Raw genomic sequence first — 25787 nt, 5'->3', positions numbered from 1 at the left:
TGAAAAGGAGAAGGCATTCAGATGAGATAACACAGTAATGGGGTGAACCACCAAGCCAGCTAATTTATTAATTCTTCCTGTAGCAGAATCTTATGTTACCCAATCTCCCATCTGTTACAATGCTTCTGCCTTCTTTTTATACACTATGCATCGATGTCCTTTATGGCAGTTACATTACAAGAAACTTTCCATATCCCTGACTGACAATACATAACAATTTTCCATGAATATTTAAAACATTTTCGGTAGAAATCACATTGGAAGAGTTTGGTCGACACGTTTTGAACCAACCGTGTCATCAAGACAAGATGAAGAAGAATCAGATCAAGGCAGCAGGTTCCTGAAATATGCAACATCTTATTAATAGTAGATTTAACAGCATTGTTCAACGGCCTCCATAGGGGGTCAAACGCTTCCTGCAATTTAAAAGATCAATATCATCCATGACATTAATTTGCACAGAATTCTTTATTCATGTGATTTTCACCAGGATACAGTGCCGAATGTCCTTCCAGTTATATTTATTTGTTGAGAGAAATAGAACATTGACTCTGAATCCACTTATTATCAATCCTGTCATAGAAGAAAATGCATGAAAGGCTCCGTCAAAGTGTCTACATATCTGTTAGGCAGACAGAATCCTCATAACATTTCATGTGTATAATGTTGCACCTCAGAGTTTAAAATGAACTGAGACAAAAACATCTGTGTATTTCAAATAGATGCAACCCCTGAGGACACGTATTTTCGTATGGCAGCCGTCCAAGATAACTTCTGTTCAGAACATTTAAAAACCAAAACTGTGAGTGATCAGAAGTAGGGTTTCCCACAAAATTACATCAAGCAGAACCCCTTCTGAATATAGCTCTTTGAATGCTGAAGTTCTGATGCATTATAAATTTCTGCGTGGAATACTTCAGCAACAGTGTAAACATCGTCTGGCAATCTGCATTTCGGAGTAAGGTAACACTGATGAATAACAGATCAGTCACTTCTTTTGCAGCTTTGCTTGACCTTAACGGTGTAAAGTGTCCCTGCTTTCAACTCTCACTGAATTCTCACTGTTTGCATTTGAAGCAAATCCAACTTCCTTGGCCTCTTGTAATATCTTAATAACAGTGAGCAACAAACAACACTCACAGAAGAAGCTGCCATGGCAGCCCCAGCAATCCATGGAGGAAGACGGAACCTACATAATGGAAACAATAATCCAGCTGCTATGGGGATACCAATTACATTATAACCTAAAGCCCACATGTAATTAAGTCTGATCCGGGTGAATGTGCTCCTTGAAAGGTCAATGGCAGTAATGACATCTTCCAAGTTGCTTCTCATCAGTACTATGTCAGCAGCTTCAATGGCTATATCTGTACCAGCACCAATTGCCATGCCCACATCAGCAGCAACAAGTGCTGGTGAATCATTGATGCCATCGCCCACCATTGCCACTGTCATCCCAGACATCTGCAGAACCAAAAGCAAAAGGAAACAAGTTCTTTCAGTACAAGTTGAACAGACTTTTATAATAAAAATGTTGAGAGCTCAAAAAATGTTTCTAACCTCTTTGGATAGTCATACTAAAAATGCTCTTAATCGGGATAAAAATTCTTCAGGGAGGAATAAAAGTTTTGGCCAAGGCTTGTGGGGAAAGAAAACAAGGTAATGAAATGTTGCTTGAAATGATCTAGGTACCTGTAACTCTTTCACTTTCTCTGCTTTTCCATCGGGCAGTGTTTCAGCCATAACAGTTTCAATACCAACCTCCTTGGCAATGGCATTTGCAGTACCCCAATTGTCTCCTGTGACCATAATACTTCTGACTTTCATCAATTTCAAAATGGACACCACATCATGTGCCTCTGGCTTAACTGGATCTGATATTGCAATTATTCCAACTAACTCTCCATCGATAGACACCAATATTCCTGTTCGAGCCATCCCTTCAACCTCCTCCAAAATGTCATAAGCATCTTCAGAAATAATGATTCCAGAATCTAACATCAACTTGATGTTGCCCACAAGAATATCCTTGTTGTGCACTCTAGCCCTAACACCATGGCCAGTAATAGACACAAAATCCTGTGCTTCAGGCAACCTGCTTGTCTCTAAACTTCCTTCTCTCAAAGTTTTGGCATACTCCACCACAGCCTTGGCCAAAGGATGCTCACTGTTTGCCTGGAGCACAAACCCGTTGTTAAATCTAGCTAACAAAAAATATAAGGCCTACACTGATAACAGATACAAATATGATATGATGCAAATCAAAGATATATCAAACAGTGTTATGTTCGTAATTAGTTGGTTATAAAGGAATGCATCAATGTGCACCTTACCAAACCTACTCTACTCTACAAGAACCAATCACAACAACGGCTTCTATGATACCGGCCACCCAAGAATCAACAGATCCCAAGTTAAAGTTAGAACAAGTAGGGTAATCAAAGATTAAAGATGCAGGACGTACCTCTGCTGCAGCAACAATTTCATAGAAGTCACGCAGAACCATGTTTTTTAAAAGCTTGGTGTTCACAACAATAGGTTTTCCAACAGTTAGTGTCCCTGTCTTATCAAATATAATGCAGTTCACCTGTGGACAGCAAAATCTCTATTCATAAATGAACATTTTCTTTAAATGACCAGCATAACAAGATTTAGAGAAGTATTTCTCTAATTCTTGATAACTGCTTCAAGTTCAAAGTTCAAACCACAAAAAAAAAACAAATTTAATAATAATCAGCAGTTAATATATCGCTTACTTTATGTGCACTCTCAAGTGCCTTTCCCCCTTTAATGAGAACACCTTGTGTGGCACCAACTCCAGTACCCACCATGACTGCAGTGGGTGTTGCAAGCCCCAAAGCACAGGGACAAGCTATAACCATGACAGATATGCCAAACTGAAGAGCAAGCTCAAACTCATCCATGGAAGAAGGAATCCAAGACTTGGGGTATGAACCAAACTTGCCTGCTACAAACCATGCCAGCCAGGTAGTAAAGGAGATCACAATAACCTACAAACCAGGGAATTGAGGTAACCATGATTGACTTCAAAAACAGAATTCCACATGAGCAAGGTTGAGCCTGTGAATGCTTATTGCTGTTGAGCAATCATAAAACTGCCAAAGACTCATTTTTACTTAACTGTGGAATAAGATGTTTGAACTTTGAAATCTAATAATGCATGACAAATCAGGAAAATACTAATGAGAATTTTGCTAATTACCAATGGAACAAAGAATTTTGAAATTTTGTCTGCAAACTTCTGCACTGGTGCTTTAGCCATTTGTGCTGCTTCAACAAGCCGAACTATTTGTGAAAGAGCACTCTCTGAGCCAACATGTGTAGCTCTTATATGCAGTACTCCATTTTCATTTACCGTGCCACCAATGACTTCATCACCAATTCGCTTTGCAACAGGCCTGGCTTCACCTGTTACCATACTTTCATTGACATGACTTTGTCCCCAAACAACCAAACCATCTGAAGAGACCTTCTCACCTGGTAAAATTTTTATTGTATCATTGCGTTGGATCAGTTGACTGCTAATTGTACGTTCAGATACAACATTTCCATGGGTATCAAGAGTCAATAAAGTGGCCGTATCTGGTGTCAAATCCATCAGCTTGGCAATAGCTTCTGAAGTTTTCCCTTTGGCCAGAACTTCCAAATATTTTCCAAGAAGAATAAAGGAGATAAGCATGGCACTAGTCTCAAAAAAATCAATACCCCTGAAAGTATTATCAGTTGCAGCCCTCAACACTGTGTAGACTGAATAGAAATAAGCTGCATTTGTTCCCAAAGCAATTAATACATCCATGTTAGCTGAGCCATGACGTAAAGCTTTATATGCACCAGTATAAAAGCGCCATCCAATGATAAATTGTACAGGAGTTGATAGGATCCACCTTAAAAGTTCTCCAAGCTTTAGCATATTCACCAATTTTAAGTCTAAACCTCTTCTAATTCCTGGAGTATACATAAAAACCATGGCTAAGAGAAATACTGGTACAGTGAAAACTAAACTCCATAGGAAAGACTTATAGTACTGCTTAATCTCTTCACTTCTGTCAGGCCCTCCTCGTCCTCCAGGCTGAAATAAAGTTGCCTTGCAGCGTCCAGGATATGTCTCCTCAATCACATCGATGAATGTTCTAGGTCCAGTCAAATCTGGATTGTATGACACAGTTATTTTTTCTAGTTGCAGATCCACTTCTGTATCCTCTACTCCCGGCAATGCTTGCAGTGAATTCAGAATTACTCCAATTTCTCCACCAGAAAGGATGCTCTCCAGTTTAAGATCAACCTTATTCCTATCTCCCCCAGTACTAATCAACATAGCTTCAAAACCAGTGTCATCAATGGCATCAATCAACTGCTTGTAGTTAACTTGTTTAGGGTCATATCTGATTTCTGCTTCTTCAGTTGCCAAAGCGATTACAGCTTTCTTCACTCCTTGAACCTTTTCTAAGGCAGATTCCACGGTGTTTGAGCAAGAAGTGCACGTCATTCCTTTTATGCGAAGCCGACATACAGTTATTGCAGATCTCTCATCAACATCATCTTCTATTAAGGTGGCTTTAAAGCCTGCATCTTCAATTGCCTCCCTAATCGATTCCTCCTGCAGATGTGTAGGAAATGGTTTTGGCAGAAAGAAAAGAATAGTGCAGTCCATTAAAAAGGCACAAACAACAATGATTTGGCATGTAAAAGTTAATCTCAGAAACCCACCCTTGAATTCAAATCCATTAAATCATCATGGTGTCAAGCATGCACGTTGTACCTGCATTGAAATTTATTATTAATGTGTTTTAAGATGACAAAGTCCATAAATTTTGTGAATCTGTAGACATGAAGGATGCCCAATTGAGGACTTTGACGGATATTATGCATTTCCTCATGGAATGAAATAAGTCACAAGGGCCACAAAAAGATTATATGCCTTGTCGCACATAAAGTGTTGAAGGAAATACAAACAAACAGGTATCTATGGCTGCAAATCAAACTTATGGAGAGATAAAAATGAGAGGACAGAAAGCTTCCTAGCGGCCACCTTTAGAGAGAGCAAGCATCTCCTACTGTTAGGAGAAGAAATTGGAGGAGAACAAAGGGGAAATCATTCCTCCACATAATCTTCAAAGCTTGGCAATATGCAATTGATATGATCTAAGTCAAATAATGCAAATATTCACACACAAGAATATAAAACCAAAGAGATCAAGCATATATACATATATCTGTCCACTCATTCGTGTTTTTTTTTTCTAGTTAAGACTAACCTAAGTACCCACGGGGGATTTGAACCGGTGACCTATCATCCACTCATTCGTGTTAGATATATGTAGAGTACAAAATTGCTGGAGAACCAAGGTTGGGCTCTACCCCCTAATCATCCCTAGCTAAATCATGAGCTTTATAAATGAAAGGAACATTGAATACCCTAACCCCAATGAACAAGGAACTGTTTCATCTTTAAGGGATCAATAATGAATGGAAGCTCCTAACCCAAGCTATATACGTAAAATAATTATGAAAAAAACACGCAAGAGGGGCGGTAAAAATAAGCCGAGGAAAGGGATAACTCAAGTCCCACAATTGGTCCCTCTTCACATCATAACACTCAAGGATGTTATGAAATTTATAGCCCGATACAAGACAAGGGCATCCTCCATGAAGTAAACCCCTGATCATAACACCTTTCACCTATGTTTTGAAAGGGTCGACCTAAGAATTGTTCCTCCCCTTAGGGTTGGAAGCACCTAATAGGGCCTTGTGATAACTCTCCCATTCCTAAGTAAGCAAGGTAAATTGTTTACAAACCATAAGCTAGAAAGACATTTGAAGATGATGGTTGGGTAAAGTACTTTGAAACCTTTCACATTGAATATGGCCCACTCTAATACTTTTATGGGTCTTGCACCCATGATGTTGATCTCACTTGATTCCCTGAGTGTGCTAGATCCTTTGCTCTTACGTATAATTACCATCACTTGAGGGATTGCAGATGCTTCGCCGACACTCTAGAGAGGACATCCAACCTCACTTGATGATTGCACTAGACACTTTGATAGAGGACGTTGGACACCTTTAGTGGAGCATTGACCTTGGGATGCTTGAGCACCAATGATGATCCCCTGAACTTCATCTAAGACCTTGGATGTCGCCCTCCCAAGCTAGGATGTTTCCTTAAGAGCATATGTGCCCCAAACTCGACAAGGCTCTCCCAAGCTAGCATTGCACCTACTTGATGGACATTGCCCTATTTTTTATGATGTTTGATGATGATGATGACATGAAATCCCTCTGGAGGGGATGGTACATTGTCCTACATGATGATGTCATGTCATAGCACTATGACATCCCTTTCATGATGATTGGACATCCTTTTGATAAGTAGATGTTACCTTTGATATGAGATGCATGTTGAAAATATTAGCGAGAAAAGGGTTCCTTGATTTGTTCCTTAATCATAGGAGCCAGAACGAGTTCCTTCTTGTGCATGACTCAAGTTCCTAAAAATTAGGAGATTCCCTATAAATTAGGACAAGTTCCTATAATTTAGGAATTTGTCCCTAAAAATTAGGACGAGTTAGGTTGCAATTAACTGATGTGTTGAAATTGAAGGTCAAGTTCTTGATTTTCTAGTGTGAGTTAATTGAGGAAAAACACAAGTGATTGAGTTTCAAGTGGTTGACTCGAAATAGGACAAGTTGCATGAGCAGTTAACTCATGCTAACTCAATCAATCACAAAAGCATTCTTTACTTAGAAAAATCACTACTTTTAGCCATTTGAATTGCTATAAAGAAGGAACGAAGGCACAATTTGATTATTATCTTGTGAGCAAGAGTTGGTGAGATAAGATAATAGAGCTCATGGGTTTGTGAGCAGGTTGCACAGGTTTGTGTGTGTGAGCTTGTGAGAGAAAAGTGCCAAGAGAAGCTTGTGCACAGATTGGTATAGGGCAGCAGAGATCAACAGTCTTGCAAGTGTTTAAATCTTAGATCAACCAAGAAAGACAAGTGTGTCTTTCAGATTGAAACAATTGTATTTCTAAGAGATCAATTGCTCAGTTTTTTATATCAATAAAATTTTCACCAAGCAGAGGGATTTCCTAGTTGGGTTCCCTATAAAAATTATGTGTCTTGAATTGTGGATTATATTTATTTATGTTCTTATTCTGCTGCAAATTTGAAGTAGAGAAATTATGTGTTTTAGTGAAAAGAAATCAATTTTCAGATTGTTCACTATAGCAGATCAGAATTTCATGGATTTTCTACAATGCACCCCAAGGAGTCATCTATTGCACTTTTGGTGGAGAGACACACCTTTTCGAGGATGACATCATCCTTGGAAGCTAAGTTGCAGGAAACGTTGCCCAGGGGTCTGTTTCCGGTCGCACTGGCCCGTTTCACACTGGGGAAACGTGGCCAATACGGCCAGAAACGAGTTTCCATGTCGTACGATAGAGTTTCCAGTTAACACTTGACGTTTTCTTTTTCTTTTTTACTTTGTTCACTTCTAATTTAGTGGGGCAGCCTAATGTTCAAGTCTACGGCCCTAGTGTTGATATGCAGTTCATGGTAATGTTAAATTCTTAAAGTAAAAGTGACGTTTTCCTTTATCTTTCATTTTCATCCTTTTCCTTTTACTTAAATTTTTAACATTACCATGAAATGACTAAGGATGTTTGCGAGTGGTTTCGCCCTCATTGGATTTCATATGGAGAAAGTAGAATTTTAGATCTCACTCAAAATCCAGCAGACTTATCTCTTTTGAAGGATTTCAAGATTGGGGGGATTGCAATGTTTCCATTGGTTTTTGTCATGTACTAGGGTATGGAACTTGTATTTAATCAAGAGAACCAAGCCCTCTATGCAAGGGAGACTCCCAATAATCAAAAGCACCTAGGGTACTAGGGTATGGAACTTGTATTTAATCAAGAGCACTTAGGTCATTCGACTATGTAGGAGGAGACTCCCAATCAAGCACGAGACAAGAAATTAGAAATTTCTCATGGCTGATTTTGGATATTGTTATTTTCATTATGTGATCATTCATGAGTAAATGTGATGTAAATTTAGAGACATATACATTATGCATTGACAATTGACAATTTAATCATAATGTAATAAATTAGAATGTATCATGTATGCTTTATGATTGCACATATTTCTTAAATGTCCTAATATATATATATATATATATATATTGTTTTTCCCTGCTTCCAAAATTTGGGGGGGGGGGGGGGGGGTCACGTTTTGTACTCGTGCCCGTTTCGGAAACTCGTACCCATTTCCCCGTTTCATGCAAATTAGCTTGGAAGGAATTCGACTCACACATGTGGACTAATTGAGGCTTACTTTGTATGTCTTAACATTGCTTTGGCTATCTTTGGGGGTCAGCTTATGACCTATCCAACTTGTAATCATAATTTGATATTACTCTGGGGCTTTTAAGCTAAAATTAAAAGAATTTGACTTGGCTGCCCTTGTATAAGCACGGAGAGGTCGAATTTCTTAGACTCATTGTCACACTTAGAGATCAATTCACACTAGCTTGTCTAATTTCTCTTGTGCGTTATGGAGCACTAGTTGAGGAAACTTCTTGTGGAGGTTATTTTATTGGATGGTTTTGTCTATTGGACGTTATTGTTGATACTTTGATGATATGTCATATTTTAATGTAAGTTATCTTCTTTTATCTTGTACTTGTTGATGAATTAGGGTCTAATGAATTTTTTATCAAAGCTTTGTTGATGTTTTATGGCTTTAAAGTCTCCTTGAATAATATTTTCATCACGTTTCTCTTGAGGAACTTAGGTTTAGCTTCCTCCCTTTAATTTCCAAAGAAAATAGAAGGACGAAAGGGTTTAACGCTGTGAGGAATATGTAAAACTTTAAAAGTAATACATATAGATAATAAATAATAATCATAATAATTTGTAATTAAATAATAATTAGTTAAACAAAGAAGCATGTCTCTACAGACATGACTATTCGTGAAGGGGTGCTTCCTGGCTATATATACAGGGCCCTCACTCCCAATTGTATCATAATTCTCATTCATACATTTTAATATATATTCTTGTATCTCAATGGAGATCTTTATATTCCAATTCTTCTGGAGTATTTAGCCTGAAGAACGAACTTTGTTCGTTCCACTTGGTATCAGATCATTCCTCTAAGTATATGAACCTAGGGTTTATATTGTTGTTATATGTGTTTTCAGCGATTGAAAATTGTTGTAATTTATTCTCTTGTTTACTCATTGATCAACCCTAATTTTACACTTGTTTATCATAGATTTTGGGGTTGTTTTCTTATTGCTGTTATAAAATATTTGCATGTTGTAAATTGTTGATTGAAACCCTAGTTTATAACAGCAAAGTGTAATTTCTTGATTGCATGTGTTTGGGAACCTATTTGAGCCTCTATTGGTCAAACTAAGCCCTCTAGATTTAGCCATAGGGACCTTTGAACTCGCTCTCTTGAAATTATACCTTAAATCACCCGAAACCCTAATCATTGTATACTTGTCCTTGGGTGAATCTTGTTGTAGAATCCTTAGAGGCATTTAGCTTAAGTCTATTTGGGTTACTTGATCCCTAAGATCTACTAGGAAAGCCTCCCTTGTGGGGATTGTATCCAACCACAAAAAAGAGGGGATTAGCTTGAGGTGATAGTGGTAACTCTCCCACTGTTGCTCTCAATCTAGATTGCTAGTGAGGCTTTGCACTAGGGTACTATATTTTATAGTAATAGTCCAATAACTCTTGAATATGGCCATCATATCTTGTATCATTTTGGCCAAAAATCCTTTTGTCGTTGTCATTAGATTACCAGTTGTTCATTTTATTGTCGTTGATGGATAGTAAGGAGTCAGGACCTCTACAATGAGCTAGATCTAACACTACAATAGAATCTAGGTTGAGCAATGCATGAATCTTAAGAATCAATGGAGTCTCTTAAAGAATTGCAAGGAGTGATAATGTAGGGCCAAATGATAGTCCTATGTTGTTATGAAACGTAAAATAATGATATGCATATTACAATCATGGAAAGGCCCCATGTGAAATAATACAAGTGATCAAGTGTATTGCAAATTTTAGAAATGAATCCAAAGGTCGAATTAGCAACTATGTATATTGTTCAAAAAAGCATGGTGTCCATGGGTTTTAGCACCAAAACATCATGGATTTTGTGCCAAAAATCAAAGGTGCAAGCATAAACTTATCAGTCTATGATTAGCAAACAAAACCCAAGACTGAATTTATGAAACTTGTAGAAGCTTTTGTGGAAATAAAATACAAAAACTAGTTTTTGTTGGAGCAATGGTTTTATTATTAGACACTAGGTTTTTACTTGTTGAAGTAGATAAGAAAAAGAAGCAACTTGCCAAGGAGGCTTGTTAGCATTGATGCTAGCTTCTGGAAAAACTTTGGTAGAGCTAGTGTTTTCTTGGATTTCCCTAGCTAGGGTTTTGGAAAAGTAGAGGATTCTACCGGACTTCTGATAAGGTTATCTTATGCACATGAACTTCATCTTTATACATATATATGAAGCTTTCAGTTGTCCAAAGTTGTCTATATTGAAAATTTGATTTTCAAACATCAAATTCTTTATGGCTTGGTAATTTCCAGCACTAGTATGTCTTGATGATTTGACATAAATTAAGGCTGAAATTATTAAGTGATTTAACATTAATCTTGAAGAAGATAGGGAAGATTTACTGCTGTAATTACAGTTGTCATGAAGTGAATTTAAGATCTGTATTTTGCATGATAAAATTACCCCTAGAGGGATGAAACTTATCGGCACACTTTGGTATATTTTCACTTGGATTGCCTTGTTGATTGGGGTTGTTAAGAGGTGAAATATTTCTGTTGTTGCTGCTGCTATATTTATATTTCAAAATAGTAACAAGGCTGAAATTCATAGGGTTAAGATCTGGGAATCCTCAAGGAAAGAGGTGAAATTTTCTGAGTTGCATTAATTGCCCTAAACACAGAAATTTCTACATGGAATAAGAGCTTTTGTGGTTGAGATCACTCTAAATGTAAGAGGGAGATAGTACTTTAGCCGTGGTGTACCTAGGGGAGGTGCTTGACCTTGTCAAGGTTGCCGGATGTGAAACCCTAGGTTGTTGGATGGGTTGTTACCTCTACCAGAAGCTTGGTATTTCTAGATAGATGAGTTGACCTGTGCATTCTTCTGTCTTTGTTATTGTGATAGATCTGATCCAGTTGTCATGATCTTGTATGGAGACGTGATTATCTCTATAGGGTGCCTTGAACAACTCACGATGTGATGTTTGGAGATTTTAACCCATGATGTTAAATTGAGGTATGTTGGAGTTTGGCAAGTTGCTTATGATCCTAGATTATGTTCCTTCAGATTCATAGGGGGTCAGCGTTCTTTGGAGTTTTGAGATGTTGTGATAGCATCCTATGATGGATGGGTGATAATACCTTTTAAGGAGACAATGGTCGATTTTGAGACTACAATAGATACAAATTTGTAGCAGACTCGATAAGAGTTGGTGAAAACACTTTCCTCATAAAGGAGTGTCAGCTTTTCAGGTTACCCGAAAGTGTTTATGCCAAGGACACTTTTCCGTTGAGATAGCCAAGTCGAGGATGGGGAACTTGTTCTTTGTCTAAGGAAGAGGCAGGCAACTGTGGTGCTCATGGCTTTGACTTCAAAATTCATTATATTCTCAAACCAGTTGCCTGCTTCGTGGAATGGCCTACTGCCAGAATAATGTGAACAAGCCGAGGCCGGAGCCAAGATGAAGGTGGACCTCCAGAGGAACCCAAATCATTATATACGGGCCAACCCCAGAACACATCAGCCCCGTACACTAATAAACAACTACATTATCAAGAATAAAATGGCCCCAAATGAAACCAATTTGCTCTGGTCGAATAATTTGAGTGAGATGCAGGGGAGACGCAAGGCAGGGAGCTTGGCTAAAACCTTATAGGAAAAATTGAGAAGAGTAATTGGCCGCCAACTCGTAGTCAATTTAGCGTTCCCCTCTTTCCAGATGAATTGATGAAACCTTTGTTGAGAAGAGATTTTATGGATGTTTTTGGACAACTTCTTTCCACACCCTGACCAGGTCAAACCCAACACAATGCCATGTTGCTTTGAAAATTCAGACGGGAAACTACCATCAGTGCTTCTATCAACTCTGGAGAGAATCAAACCCTAGAAAATTTGTCATCGTCCATCACCATCAGCGCTTCCGTCAGCTCTGGGAGGTCAAATCGTGGTCGCAAATTCTGCTGTTCAGGGAAACTTTCCAAGAAATAAGGTCAATGAACATTGCACATTCGTCCGTGGATCAGACATGCATGAGACTGGAAAACATTACGACAATGCGCAACAAATTCCACTCAATTTCGTCCTGATTGATAACCCTGCCTCATTCTGTCTTGAGAACGCCAGTTTTCTCAAGCTCTTCCTTGATAGCAAACGATTTAAAGGAGGCTTTCGTGGGCTTATCTTCAGTCTTAAGGCAATGAAGCCGGGACCTAATTTGAGCACTTCAAGCCTGTCGACTCTCATCAACCTTCCAAAAATGGTCTGCAACTCACGATTTAAGACTGAAGGGTAATATCATAGGGAGTGCAATGGCTTAAATTCAAGGTAAAGTAGAGTATATACATTTTTGAAAGGTTTAGATGGATTTTAGTAGTCAATTGTTGGGTTTTAGCCGATTCTTGTCTCACAAAAAATACAGTGTCATATACCCTCAATCCTTGTCAGTATCATACATCAATTTGATATATATATATATATATATATATAACCTTGAAGATTATGGAAAGTCTCCCCAATGCAACTGATTTTTTATAACAGTTCATCTAAGCCATTAAAAAAAACACATATTCAAATGCCTTGAATTGGGATAGTTTCTTTTGATAGATGATTTGGGATAGTGACAGGTCCGTTTGTTGTCTACTGTGAAATTGGGTCCCAAAAAAAACAAACTGAGTGTTTTGGGATAGTTTCCTTTGATAGATGACTTGAGATAGTTGACAGACCTGTTTGTTGTCTACTGTGAAATTGGGTCCCAAAAAAGCTGTCAGTTCATTTCTTTTGTTTATTTGTGTCTTTTACAAACAGACGACCAAGTCTGCTTTGTGAACCTCTCAAATTGAACACCTACCAACAAATTCAAACAGGAAAACAAGAAAAATAAGAAGAGAAAGCTTACATCGACAAAGGAAGGATGGTAGACAATTTGGGCCTTGCTGTGAAGAACATCGACGGTGGCATCCTCAATACCTTCGAGGCGCTTGACAGCCTTCTCGACGGAGGCAGCGCATGCAGAGCACTGCATGCCAGAGACCTTAAAGAGGGCCTTTCGGATCTCCAGCAGCTGCCTTGACGAGTCCCCGGGGGATTCAATGGGGTACCTAGGCATCGATGGATAATGAGGAGGCGGAACCAGAACCACAGCTGATTCCTCTCTATTCTCCCTGTGCTTCAGCTTCCACAGGCATGACAAAGCAAAGAACCTGCTCCCCATTCTCGCGTTTTCTGCAACAGGATATCGAATTCAAGCCTTCAATTATAGGGAACCCAAGTCCGATATCAACAGAAATATGCTGGTAATAGTGACGAGGAGGACCGAAGAGGAGCAATCGGCCATCATCATCGACCTGAAGGTTACCTGATTATGGCAAATTACATATATCGACGCAATCTGGCAGCGGCTTTAACAATGTGCTTTGCGTTCAAAACATGTGTCTAAACCTGGTGTTTTTTCGCGTTTTGCGAGTTGAAATTCAAATACTGACATACATCTATATTTAAGCGCGTAGAAGCGGATTGCGTGCGCCGCGACGTTGGGTCACCCTCTCTCGTCCTGACATTGATTTATGAACGGCTCACTTGCCAAAATTATGGACAACTCACCTACTAAATTTACACGGAAAGACCGCGATGGTAAGGGTTTTTCGTCATACACGTGGCAGATACTCCGAAGACATAGACAATTATCTATCCTTATAGTATAGGCTCCGCGTCTTACGTGGCAAGTGCTTTGTGTATGTTAGAGTTACGTTGTTTGAATTTAGTCTTTGTATCTATTACGTTTTAGGTTTGTTTAGTTAATTTTAACGTGTAATTTTTTAAATTATATAATTAAAAATTAATTTATTTTCAATAAGATTAGAAGAAAGGAAGAAAGAAATTATTTTAATGTCTACGAGGTTAAAGATAGTTTATGCGACAGATGGCTTCTTCTTCTGCTTGATGTATTCGGCCCTTTTTCTGTGAAGCTTCACAATAAATGCTCTCAGCTTCTCGACAAACCCCTCGCTAAATAGATTATCCCAAGAGCTCGCTTTTTCTGTGAAGCTTCACAATAAATGCTCTCAGCTTCTCGACAAACCCCTCGCTAAATAGATTATCCCAAGAGCTCGCTGCCAGCATATCTGCATAACTTTGAAGGACTCACATTCTGAAATGAAATGTTTTTCTGTTTCCACTTTTTTGGAAAAACAAAAAAAGCATACCCTTTCCTTCCACACTTTCTTTGGCCTTTCTAGCGCCCTGTTTCACAACGGAGTTGATGAAAATTAGTCATTAATTGAGCAATAAGAATTTTGGCTCTCCAAGAGATACTGGTCTCTATGTATGCTTTTGGTTGATAATTATGAGTGGGATTAAACACTTCAATATAGTAATTTTTCTTTCTTCCTAGCTCCTTATCCCAAGTACGTTTGTGGAACTTTACCATAACAAAAACTTATATCTCTTTGCTATTTATGGGCACGTGTTCAAGCAAATACCCCATTTACTAAACATGCTTTTGGTTGATAATTATGAGTGGGATTAAACACTTCAATATAGTAATTTTTCTTTCTTCCTAGCTCCTTATCCCAAGTACGTTTGTGGAACTTTACCATAACAAAAACTTATATCTCTTTGCTATTTATGGGCACGTGTTCAAGCAAATACCCCATTTACTAAACCATTTGTTATTTTGTTGCATCCAAGTTTTTTTGCTCTTGCACAATCCATCATTAAAGACAACCTTAGGCCATCTACCATCTTTCATTTGCTCAATTTTTTTTAAATACCTTTGGCTCACACCATAGCAATTACTTCAATAGGAGCAATCCATGTTTCACTTAACAAGATATCATAAAGAACTGCGCTTTTCATCTTAAATTTGTTTGTAATCAAACGCTTTTGAATTTTCTCAATTTGTCTCCACTGCATGTCGGAGAAACTGCTAACCCACAATTCACAACCATAGAGAATCACCGGAATCACTAGGAGCCCAAAAAGAGTTTGAGTGGTCTTCCAGTCCCATAACTCTGTCTCTCTACATCTATTTTGAAAAGCATAAAATGCTTTCCAACCTCCCAAAGTTCTTTTCTTTCTACAACAATTCTAGCTTAGATATTTGTTGAAGTCAATCCCGAGGTATTTGTAATCTGCAACTTCTTCCAGAATGTTGCCTTCAAAGTAGAACTGATGTTGGTTATGTTTTCTTTTCTTAGAGAAGACCACTACTTTCATTTTGCTGATATTGACTTGCATCCCCACACTTCTACAAAAATGCTCAAGGGATTGTAAGTGCTCTTGCAAACCAAGAGCCAATTTAGCAATCAAAATAAGGTCATTTGCATACAGAAGAAGCATTATAACAAACTTGCACAAATAGATACCATCATCCCCTTGCGAATTTGACCACCCCTCTAGCTTGTCAATATATAAACCAAAAAGGGTAGGAGATAGTGGGCAACCTTGCTTGACCCTGATATTGCTTTTAAAACTTTCAGAAATGCCTGCTGAAGTTCTAATTTTGACTTTGTCATCTTCATAGAACCTATGCACAGCTGCTCTCAAATGTTTAGGAACCCCAAGTTCCTCCATTCTCTGCCAAAGTTTATCCCTAGGAACCGAGTCAAATGCTTTTCTGAAATCAACAAAGCAACAAAAGGCTTCTTCCTTTTTCTCCCAAACTTTTTCAATGATGTGCCATGCAATGATCAACTGTGGAATGTTTAGGTCTAAAACCTGCTTGCCCTTTAGCACGCTTATCTCTTTCTTCTGCCCACTTGCTAATTGTGTTTTCTAGCATGCTTCCAAATAGCTTTGCAAACAAAGGGTTTATCATGATGGTCCTATAATTGGAGGGATTATTGACGTCACTGCTCTTGAAAAGAGGTATTTCCAGACTAGTTGACCAATCTGTTGGGAGCCCTTGTTGTATGATGTTGTTGAAGATTTTTGTAATGTGAGGTGCAAGAATCTTTGAGCCCACTTTAAATATTCTACTTGGAGTTCAGCTAAGTCTTTTGCTTTTCCAACGCCCAACTTCTTGTACCCATCTCTACCTCTTGTACCGTGAAGAGTTCAGTATTAGTGTTGACCAAGGGGGGAGGATCAACCTTGGGAACCTACTCATAGAGTTGTCTTGCATAATCAAACCATTTAGACACTGTAATATTATTTCCAATTTGTATCTTTTTCGGTTGGAGCTCCTTCCAAAATAATTTGGGATTATTTTTCCCAAGAAAGATTAGTTATTCCCTCCTTGAAACCATGAAATCGGCCTTTTTCTTGCTTAATAACTGCTTGTACGATTTGAGCTTTATGTTATTCTTGTTTGACTCCACATTCTCCTTGCCTTTTGCATTCCTCGTCAAACCAAGCATTAATCAAAAAGCAATTTGTTTCAGAGTTCTTAATTTTTGTTCTTTTGCACTTTGCAAGTGCGCATTGAATTAAATGTGTTAATTCATGACTATGAAGGTTGTGAATTGTAATTTTCTCATTCTCAAAGAACCTCTCTAGCGTCATTTTAAAGGTATTACAATTTTCTGGCGTCAAAATAATTTTGCCCTGTGGGGGATTTTGTTGGACATGCTGAATTTACTCTAATTGTTTTTTCTAATCCAAGAGAAACATAAATAAATTGGCTTGTGATCTGATTTTAAATCCCACAGTTGATCTCCAACCAAATCTTCTTCCATTTTCTCACACAAACCATGCGAGCAAATTACATAATCTACCACACTTGCTCCATTGTAAGTATTGCAAGTGAAATTACCAGACTTTTCCCATCTAGTCAAGCCATTACAAATGACTATATCAAAGGCCCCACATAGAGTAAGCAATTGTTCACCAAAGAGATTGCAGCCCTTGTCCTCTGAAATTCTTTCCCACTCATGATTACTTTCTTCTGTAAGCCAAATAGGGTCACAATCATCTTTACAACAAAGAATGTCAACTTGCTCACTTGCAGTCCTAGCATTGAAATCACCCATTATAAGGACTTCACCTAGCTGTGAATATGTTGCAATATCCGCTTTTAAAGCTGCAAATGGATCTTTGTGGTCAAGCCTCTTACCTTTGTATATTTTTGAAACCTGTGGCGCAAAATAGCATGCTGCAATTCTGATGTGGTTTCCATTTTCTGGTATTTTGAACCAAATAAATTGCTTATTTGAGTCTTCTTTTTCTAACTGAATAAGACAACCTTCTTTCTCCCTTATTAAAACCATGATACCCTCGTGCCCTTTTCCATTCCCTGCTGCCTTGTTCCACACTGCCATCTTCCAGTATCCTTCAAACAAAGGTGTCTTGCACCCTTCATGCTCATGTGTTTCTGAGGCAAATTATGTCTCTATTTTCCGCAATAGGCTCTAACCTAGGTCTTGTCTCCATGGGTAACCTCTGCAGTTCCAACAAACTAATCTTAAGGAAACCTGGGTATGACTTGATTGCTATTTATTTTGACATGCAAGACTTGCATTTGAGTCTTTGTCCCTGTTTTCCCATACTAACCTTGCTTTCTGATTTCATGTTGAAGAGTTTGTTGTCTCTTCTTTATTACCTTGCTGCTATGTTCTGGAAGGAGGTCCAAATTGCGCTATCACAGCTTTGCCTTTATAAATCCATGCTCTCTTTCCTTCATCTCTTGCTGCCCTAACCTTTAAAATTTCCTCCCTTCTTTCCTCCTGTTGTTTTACAGTTAAATCTTCTTCTAGGAAAAAACGAGAACCCCTCAAAAGATGTTTCTTACTTAGAATAATATATTTATCACGCAAGCTAGGCAAAATGACTTTTATGGGCCTGGCTCTCTCCCCGTTAAACTTACCCACCCTCCATACTTGACATATTTTCCTTGCCTTAGCAACTTGTCTTTCAAGAAGTCTCTTGCAAGGTCAAGAGTACATTCATTTTTCCCATAGTCTTTCACCCCTTTAATAATTATGTTTGCTGCCCTATTTTGTCTTTCCTTGCCTTCACTATCTTGCATGTTGTCAACCTGAATATTTGTTTCTCCTTCCTTATTAGCAGAATTGCTAATAACTTGAGCCCAAGTTTTGGAAACTTTGGTGGAATCTCCTTTCGTTTCTTCTCTTGCGTTCTCTTCATGGTTGTTTATTTGCACAATCATTTTCCCTTTATCTTGGGAGGATTTCACATTCACCACCTCTGTACTTTCCACTACATATTTCTTTATATTTTTCACATCCGCCTTCATGTGTTGTCATTCTATCTTCCCTATCAAGAGAGCTTCCTGTAGCAATGCCACTTGTTCTTTTAAAGCTTTCTGCTAATGCATTGTTCTCAGTCGTTATTAGATGAATTTTATGATCTCTTTCCTGCCCTTTAGCTTCTAAAACCTCCAACCTTTGTTTTGCATTTAACAATTCTTTCACATAAAGATCAGATGACCAGGTGAGAGGTGTGGGTGTGGGAATATATAAGACAAAATCATCAATGACTTTTCCTTTGGACTTCTTGTTGCCACGTGCTTGTGGAGGAGACTTGTTTGAGTGATTTTTGTGAAGGGCTCGATTACTTTTCTTTTGAGACCATTTCCTCCTTGCTTACTCCCATTTTAGACGGGCTATTCTTCGTTTTAAAATGCCTCGATATTGTTTGGCATTAACCCAAACCCACTTCCTAGCTTTGGCGGATGAGACAATTTTCACTTGTCCTAAATCATTTGTCTCCACATGTTCTGAAATTTCTGGTTCCTTTGTCATGTTTGAATGCATTTGTTGTTGCTTGCTCGCTGCTTGATACTTCTGTTGCATAAAAACTCCCTGCTCTCACACTACTCACTGCTCACTGTTCACTGCTCGCTGCTCGCTGCTCTCACTACTGCCCACAATGCTCACACTGCTCTGCTCTGTTCATACTGCTGACCACACTGCTCACCACGCTGCTCAATGGTTGGACAAAAACCTCCAGCCAATTCAAACCCAGCTGCTCAATAATTCTTCCATTGTTTTCTTGGAATTTTTTATGGTTTAGCGATGTCCTTTGCACTGTGGACTTATTGAGAAGATTCCCACTCAGATGAAAGCACTACAGCTCTGCCTCTGCCAAATCAAAACCCTATAGCTCTGCCGACATAGTATCAGAAGCGAGGGTTTTTTTAACTCCAGGATTTCCGCTCAGATCAGAACCCTACAGCCCAAGGTTTCCTCGTTGACTGCTAAGATTCCTGTGGACTGCGTACTCGCGCAATTCTGAACCCTAACTCCTCGTCTCTACCTGTCTGTCTCATGCGTACATTACTGCGTACATTCCTGAATTAAATAGACATGGAAATTGGCCTCGAGCATTCAACCAAAATTGGTAGATCATTGCTTTTGAAATTTGAAGCATGCCCGCATGTTCCCAGAACTAGAAACACAGTGTTGTGATTCTATAATTTTTTTTTTATTTTAAGTGATTCTCATGATTCTATCTGGTTGTGATCTGTGGGCTAGCAGTACATCCTACATGCGGCAGAAATAAATTAAGAAAAATCAAAATCTTTGATTACAAACAAATTCAAAATTAAAATCAAACAAATTCAAAATTAAAAGCACAGTTCTTTATGCTATCTTGTTAAGTGAAAGAGAGCAAATGACCTAAAGTTGTGTTTAATGACTTATTGTGCAAAATAAAGAAGACTTGGTTTTCCCAAAATAACAAATGGTTTAGTAATTGGGGTATTTGCTTGAACATGTGTCCCACAAACAGTGAAGAGATAAAAGCTTTTCTTATGGATAAGTTTCACAAACGTACTTGGGAGAAGGAGCTAGGGAGAAAGAAAAAGTACTATATTTAAGAGTTTAATCCCACTCATAATCATCAACAAAAAGTGTACATAGGGGCCAATATTTCTTGGAGAGCCAAAATTCTTATTACTCAACTAGGGACTAATTCTTAACGACTCTGTTGTGAAACAAGACCTTCGAAAAGGTCAAAAAAAGTGTGGGAGGAAAGAATATGTATTTTGGAAAAGAGGGAAAGGAGGAAACATAAAAACATTTCATTTTAAAATGTCAAGCCTTGAAAGACAGCCGGGAAAGTTATGGAGAGATTCTCGTAGCTAACTCTTGGGATAATCTATTAAGCGAGGGGTTTGTGGAGAAGCGAGGGGATTGTGGAGAAACTAAAAACATTTATTGTGAGATTTCACAGGAAAACAAAATCCAAATGGAAAAGCAATCTATTTCATAAACTATTTTTAACCTCGTGAACATTAAATAATTTCTCTCTTTATAACTAGTCATATCCATTTACTTAAAAAAAAAAAAAAATTAAATATTAAATATAAATTATAAATAATTTTGATAATAAAATATTTAAATATAATTTAAAAATAATAATAATAAAATTATTTAAAATATTTTTTTAATATATAAATAAATTTAATATCTCTTAATACATTCAATTTCTTGCCGAATTTCAATCAAAATCAAAATTAATCTGAAAAGTTGGCCAAAGAGACTAAAACATTTATGCATCTTCCTTTTTATCAATGGGCATGAAGTGGCGCATGCACGTGTAGGTTATGGATAAAGGAACTTTCAAATCACATGTTTATGGAGTTTTAAAGTAAATGTTCCTAAATGTTCCTAGTGATTGATTAATTATCAGTATAAATCCATTTTAATTATGAGAGAATTTAATGTTTTTAGGATACAAAATATAATTTTTAAGTGTATATAAAATATAAAATATAATATATAATTTTTCATTGTTTAGATTGTGTATCTAAATGTTATATAGAATATGTATAAGACCAAATAAATGTTTTAACTATAAAAAATTATTTTTTTATAATATATATAAAATATATACATAATTGACATTAAAATATTTTACATAACATTTATATTGAGACATTTTATAACACAAATTAAAATAGTTTTTTATTATTAATACATTTTTAAGTATATGTTAATATTAATTCATATTAAAATATTTTATTAATAACCCACATTGAATATTTTTTTTATACAATATTAAAATATTTTATTTTAACAAATTATTTTCTATATATATATGAAGTTGATATCGACATAAATTAGTTAACCTAAATCTTCAAACAGTTTATTTAAATCATCTGTTCAAATATTTTGAAAAATATAAGGTTTAAACATCTTACATATAATTTTTTTTATTTTTTTTACTTCTAATTATTTTAGAGCATATTTTTTAAATTATAGCCCATATTATTTTTCTATCTAAAATATAATTTATTTATTTTTATTTTACTGACAAATTTACACATTTTCTTATACTGGACTGTAGAATAAGCAAATTTACATATCTTCTCACACTGGACTGTAGAATAAGCTTCTTGACTATATTTCACTTGAGAAAATTCAAGAAAAATTAAAATAAAAATTACCGAGTAACCATAAATAACTCAACTAAAAATCTAAAACTAAACTGAACTGAATCAAAATGATATTTCAACAAACTTTTAACGAAACTTATTTGTGAGAGATTTGAGATAAATAGTATTCAAAAGGCTCATGAAACAAACTACGGATAAACCCAGGAATCTCTTTGTAGACATTTGACACCAATTAGTAGATCATTGAACTGAAGGTTGAAATAACAAATCTATCTATGTTTGGGGCATGCATGTGCCTTCACTGTTGGTTCCTTAAACACTGTTGCGCCTTCACCTACTGCTACAACTACTACAGAGGTTGCTACAGGTACACCGGCGCAGAACATGTGGAGCAATAGGTGGCTATTCTAACAAATTTGTGCTCATAAGCCTAACTGTGGAACTCTAAATTAGGATCAGCCTGAGAAAAATCTACCAAACTTTGCAAAAAAAGTAAAAGTTCCGTATGCCTAAAGCCCAAATTCCGGTGCAAACAAATTTTCTCCAAGAAATCGACAAATGGTGGCAAAAGTATGTATGTTTCTAATGCTAAGACTATGCTCTCTTCTGAGGAAAAGATACTAGTTCGAAATGCTCCTAATCCTAGGGCCAATCCTAAAGTTGAAAGCTCTGTGGACACCGGGGAGGAGAGAGACATGTTCTTTGAAAACTATAGGAACCTTCTTAACCTTCAATGTCCGGATGAGGAACCTGAGAAAGCTAATATTCTTTCTGCTAAGATAAGACCAATGATAAAAATACTCCGTCTTGAGAGAAATTCTTATTTGCTCTGGTTTTATTTCAAAGATTTTAATAGACAGTTTTTGAGAATTTTTGTAATTTTGGATAGATATTTGTGTTTTTAAACCCTAGAAGTTCGACATCAACTCCGGGAGTTTACTTGTTCTTTGTTGGGATGATAGGGATAGAATGTTCAGTATTGAAAATCTTTTGCATTGACAGGGATAACAGTGAAACCTTGATTTTGTTATTTGTATCTTATGGTAGTGAACTTTCCTTTTGGATAAAATGCTTCCTTTAAACTTTTATTAATAAAAAAAACAATATGTACATACGTTTTATATAAAATAGGTTGGCTCATGAATGCATCTGCCACAGGCAAGAAGTAACAATTAGATACACCCATAGGGATATCAAAAATTAGATTATGCACCCGGTTGGCTTTGCAAGTCCAAAATCATACGGACATAGGCCAAAGGACAAGGACCTAACATTAAGTACGGTGGCCAGCTGGCTACACAAAAGATAGACATAAAGACCAAGCGGTGGCAACGGATCCCGGTTCTGGAGGAGGGTTACAATCATCTGGATTCAGGCCCTAATCCATGAATGGTGGCCCGTCAACAGGTCAGGTCATGACCCATCCATGTTCTTCCTGTTCAGGACACTTCTCCATTGAGATAGCCAAGGACACTTTTCCGTTGAGATAGCCAAGTCCAGGATAGGGAACTTGTTCTTTGTCTAAGGAGGAGGCAGGCAACTGTGGTGTTCATGGCTTTGACTTCAAAATTCACTATATTCTCAAACCAGGTGCCTGCTCTGTGGAATGGCCTACTGCCAGATTAATGTGGTGCCTGCTCTGTGGAATGGCCTACTGCCAGATTAATGTGAACAAGCCGAGCCAAGATGAAAGTGGACCTCAAGAGGAACCCAAATCATTATACAAAAGCCAATCCCAAAATTCCATTGGTAAAACAATCAAACTGGAAACCAAATAAAGTGTATATTAATTGATCTCAAACAATGTACAATGTGTATATATTAATACATAAGAAAATAGTTGAATTAGTTTCCAAATGTTCTTAAATTTCAATAACTACTCCAACTAACCCGAGTTTAATCCCCAGAATTGAATTAACGGTATAACATCATCAACACTCTTATAAACAACTACATTATCAAGGATAAATGGCCCCAAATGAAACCAATTTGCTCTGATCAAATAATTTGAGTAAGATGCAGCAGAGACGCAAGGCAAGTACCTGGGCTAAAACCTTATGGGAAAAATTGAAAAGAGTAATTGGCCGCCAACTCGTAGTCAACTTAGGGTTCCCCTCTTTCAAGATGAATCGATGAAACCTTTGTTGATAAGAGATTTGACGGATATTTTTAGACAACTTCTTTGCACACCATGACATGTGGCTTTGAAAAATCAGATGGAAACTACCATCAGCGCTTCCATTAACTCTGGAGAAGACCAAATTCTAGGAAATTTGTCATTGCCATCACCATCAGCGCTCCCGTCAGCTTTGGGAGGGTCAATCCTGGTCGCAAATTCTCTCTTGTTCAGGGAAACTTACCAAAAGATAAGGTCAATGCACATCCCTCCGTGCATCAGACATAAATGAGACTGGAAAACATTACGACAATGAGCAACAAATTCCACTGAATTGCGTCCTGACTGGTAACCCTGCCTCATTCTGTTTTCAGAGCGCCAGTTCTCTCAAACTCTTCCTTGCAATCAAGCGATTTAAAAGGGGCTTTCGTGGGCTGATCTTCAGTCTTAAGGCAATGATGCCAAGACCTAATTTGAGCACCTCAAGCCTGTCGAATCTCATCAACGCTCCAAAAAATAGTCTTAATTTGGCCACTCATGATTTAAGATTTAAGGGTAACATCATAAGAAATTTATCTAATGGTTCAAATTCAGAGGGTGGTTCAAATCTAAAATCCAGAGGATAGAATATGTAGAACGTTATAAATTTTAGATTTAAGAAATCAAATTGCTACACCAGTTTGTCTCTCACAAACCAACAAAAAAAATCTCATACATTATTATGAAGTGTAACTGTAACCATTATTACCCTCCTCAATGCTAGTGATTTTCCTAATAGTTCATCTTAAAAAAAAAAAAAAAAACCGAAAAAAACAGGCATACATACTACATACTGGCAAAGGCCTTGAATTGGGATAGTTTCTTCTGATAGATGATTTGGAACGAAAAAAACAAACATACATACTACATACTGGCAAAGGCCTTGAATTGGGATAGTTTCTTCTGATAGATGATTTGGGATGGGGACAGGTCTGTTTGTTGCCTACTGTGAAATTGGGTCCCAAAAAACAAACTCAGTTCTTTGGGATAGTTTCTTTTGATAGATAATTTGGGATAGTTGACAGGCCTGTTTGTTGTCTACAGAGAAATTGGGTCCCCAAATTTCTTTTGTTGATGTGTGACTTTTACAGACAGACGACCAAGTCTGCTCTGCGAGCCTCTCAAATTGAACACCTAGCAACAAATTCAAACAGGAAAACAAGCAAAATAAGAAGAGAACGCTTACATCGACGAAGGAAGGATGGTAGACAACTTGGGCCTTGCTGTGAAGAACATCGACGGTGGCATCCTCGATACCTTCGAGGCGCTTGACAGCCTTCTCGATGGAGGCAGCGCATGCAGAGCACTGCATGCCAGAGACCTTAAAGAGGGCCTTTCGGATCCCCAGCAGCTGCCTTGACGAGTCCCCGGGGGATTCGATGGGGTACCTCGGCATCGATGGATAATGAGGAGGCGGAACCAGAACCACACCGGATTCCCTCTCCCCTCCATTCTCCCTGTGCTTCAGCTTCCACAGGCATGACAAAGCAAAGAACCTGCTACCCATTCTCGCGTTTTCTGCAACAGGGTATCGAATTGAAGCCTTCAATTATAGGGAACCCAAGTCCGATATCAACAGAAATATGCTGAAAATAGTGACGAGCAGGACCGAGGATGAGCAATCGGCCATCATGGACAGCCTGAAGATTAACAATGTGCGTTGAGTTCAAAATCTGTGACTAATATTGCCCTTTTTAGTGTTTTGCGAGTTGGAATTCAAATACTTAGGGGCATATATCTATATTTAGGCGCGTAGTTGCGGCTTGCGTGCGCCGCGACGGGGGGTCACCCTCGTCACGACATTGATTTATGAACGGTTCACTTGTCAAAATATGGACAACTCACCTACTAAATTTACCTTGGAGAACGGGATGGTACGGGTTTTCTCATCATACACGTGGCAGATAATCCGACGACATAGACAACTATCTACTTCGACATACACGTGGCAGATAATCCGACGACATAGACAACTATCTCCTTCGACATACACGTGGCAGATAATCCGACGA

The 25787-nt window shown here is 37.7% G+C and overlaps 1 protein-coding gene across 3 annotated transcripts; it reads right to left on the bottom strand.

The window, feature by feature from the left end:
* LOC149186355 (putative copper-transporting ATPase HMA5) lies at positions 1–25580 on the bottom strand. 3 transcript variants are annotated; one of them, XM_089410978.1, is made up of 6 exons: positions 24962–25580; positions 3224–4618; positions 2757–3011; positions 2465–2587; positions 1693–2175; positions 1–1464 (listed from the first exon to the last, which is right to left on the bottom strand). In XM_089410978.1, the coding sequence occupies exons 1-6, from the start codon at positions 25280–25282 to the stop codon at positions 1048–1050; spliced, it is 2994 nt and encodes a 997-aa protein (XP_089267104.1). In that variant the 5' UTR covers positions 25283–25580; the 3' UTR covers positions 1–1047. The 3 variants fall into 3 exon arrangements, with proteins under 3 accessions (XP_089267104.1, XP_089267105.1, XP_089267106.1); XM_089410979.1 differs by lacking the exon at positions 24962–25580 and adding an exon at positions 13221–13777; XM_089410980.1 differs by lacking the exon at positions 24962–25580 and adding an exon at positions 4729–4778.
* Positions 25581–25787: the final 207 nt, after the last annotated feature.

Source organism: Pinus tabuliformis, chromosome 3_1 (genome assembly GCF_031772625.1).
Source record: "Pinus tabuliformis cultivar Carrire ecotype Pingquan chromosome 3_1, CPIR1, whole genome shotgun sequence".
Classification (NCBI taxonomy): Eukaryota; Viridiplantae; Streptophyta; class Pinopsida; order Pinales; family Pinaceae; genus Pinus; species Pinus tabuliformis.
This window is presented reverse-complemented; position numbering and strand designations above follow the sequence as displayed.

Excerpts from the sequence above, each read along its gene's own strand:
- LOC149186355 (XM_089410978.1), bottom strand. The coding sequence starts at position 25,282 with ATGGGTAGCAGGTTCTTTGCTTTGTCATGCCTGTGGAAGCTGAAGCAC. Across the intron at positions 4,619-24,961 it reads ACCATCCTTCCTTCGTCGAT|GAGGAATCGATTAGGGAGGC; the intron begins GTAAGCGTTCTC and ends ACACATCTGCAG. Across the intron at positions 1,465-1,692 it reads AGAAAGTGAAAGAGTTACAG|ATGTCTGGGATGACAGTGGC; the intron begins GTACCTAGATCA and ends TTGGTTCTGCAG.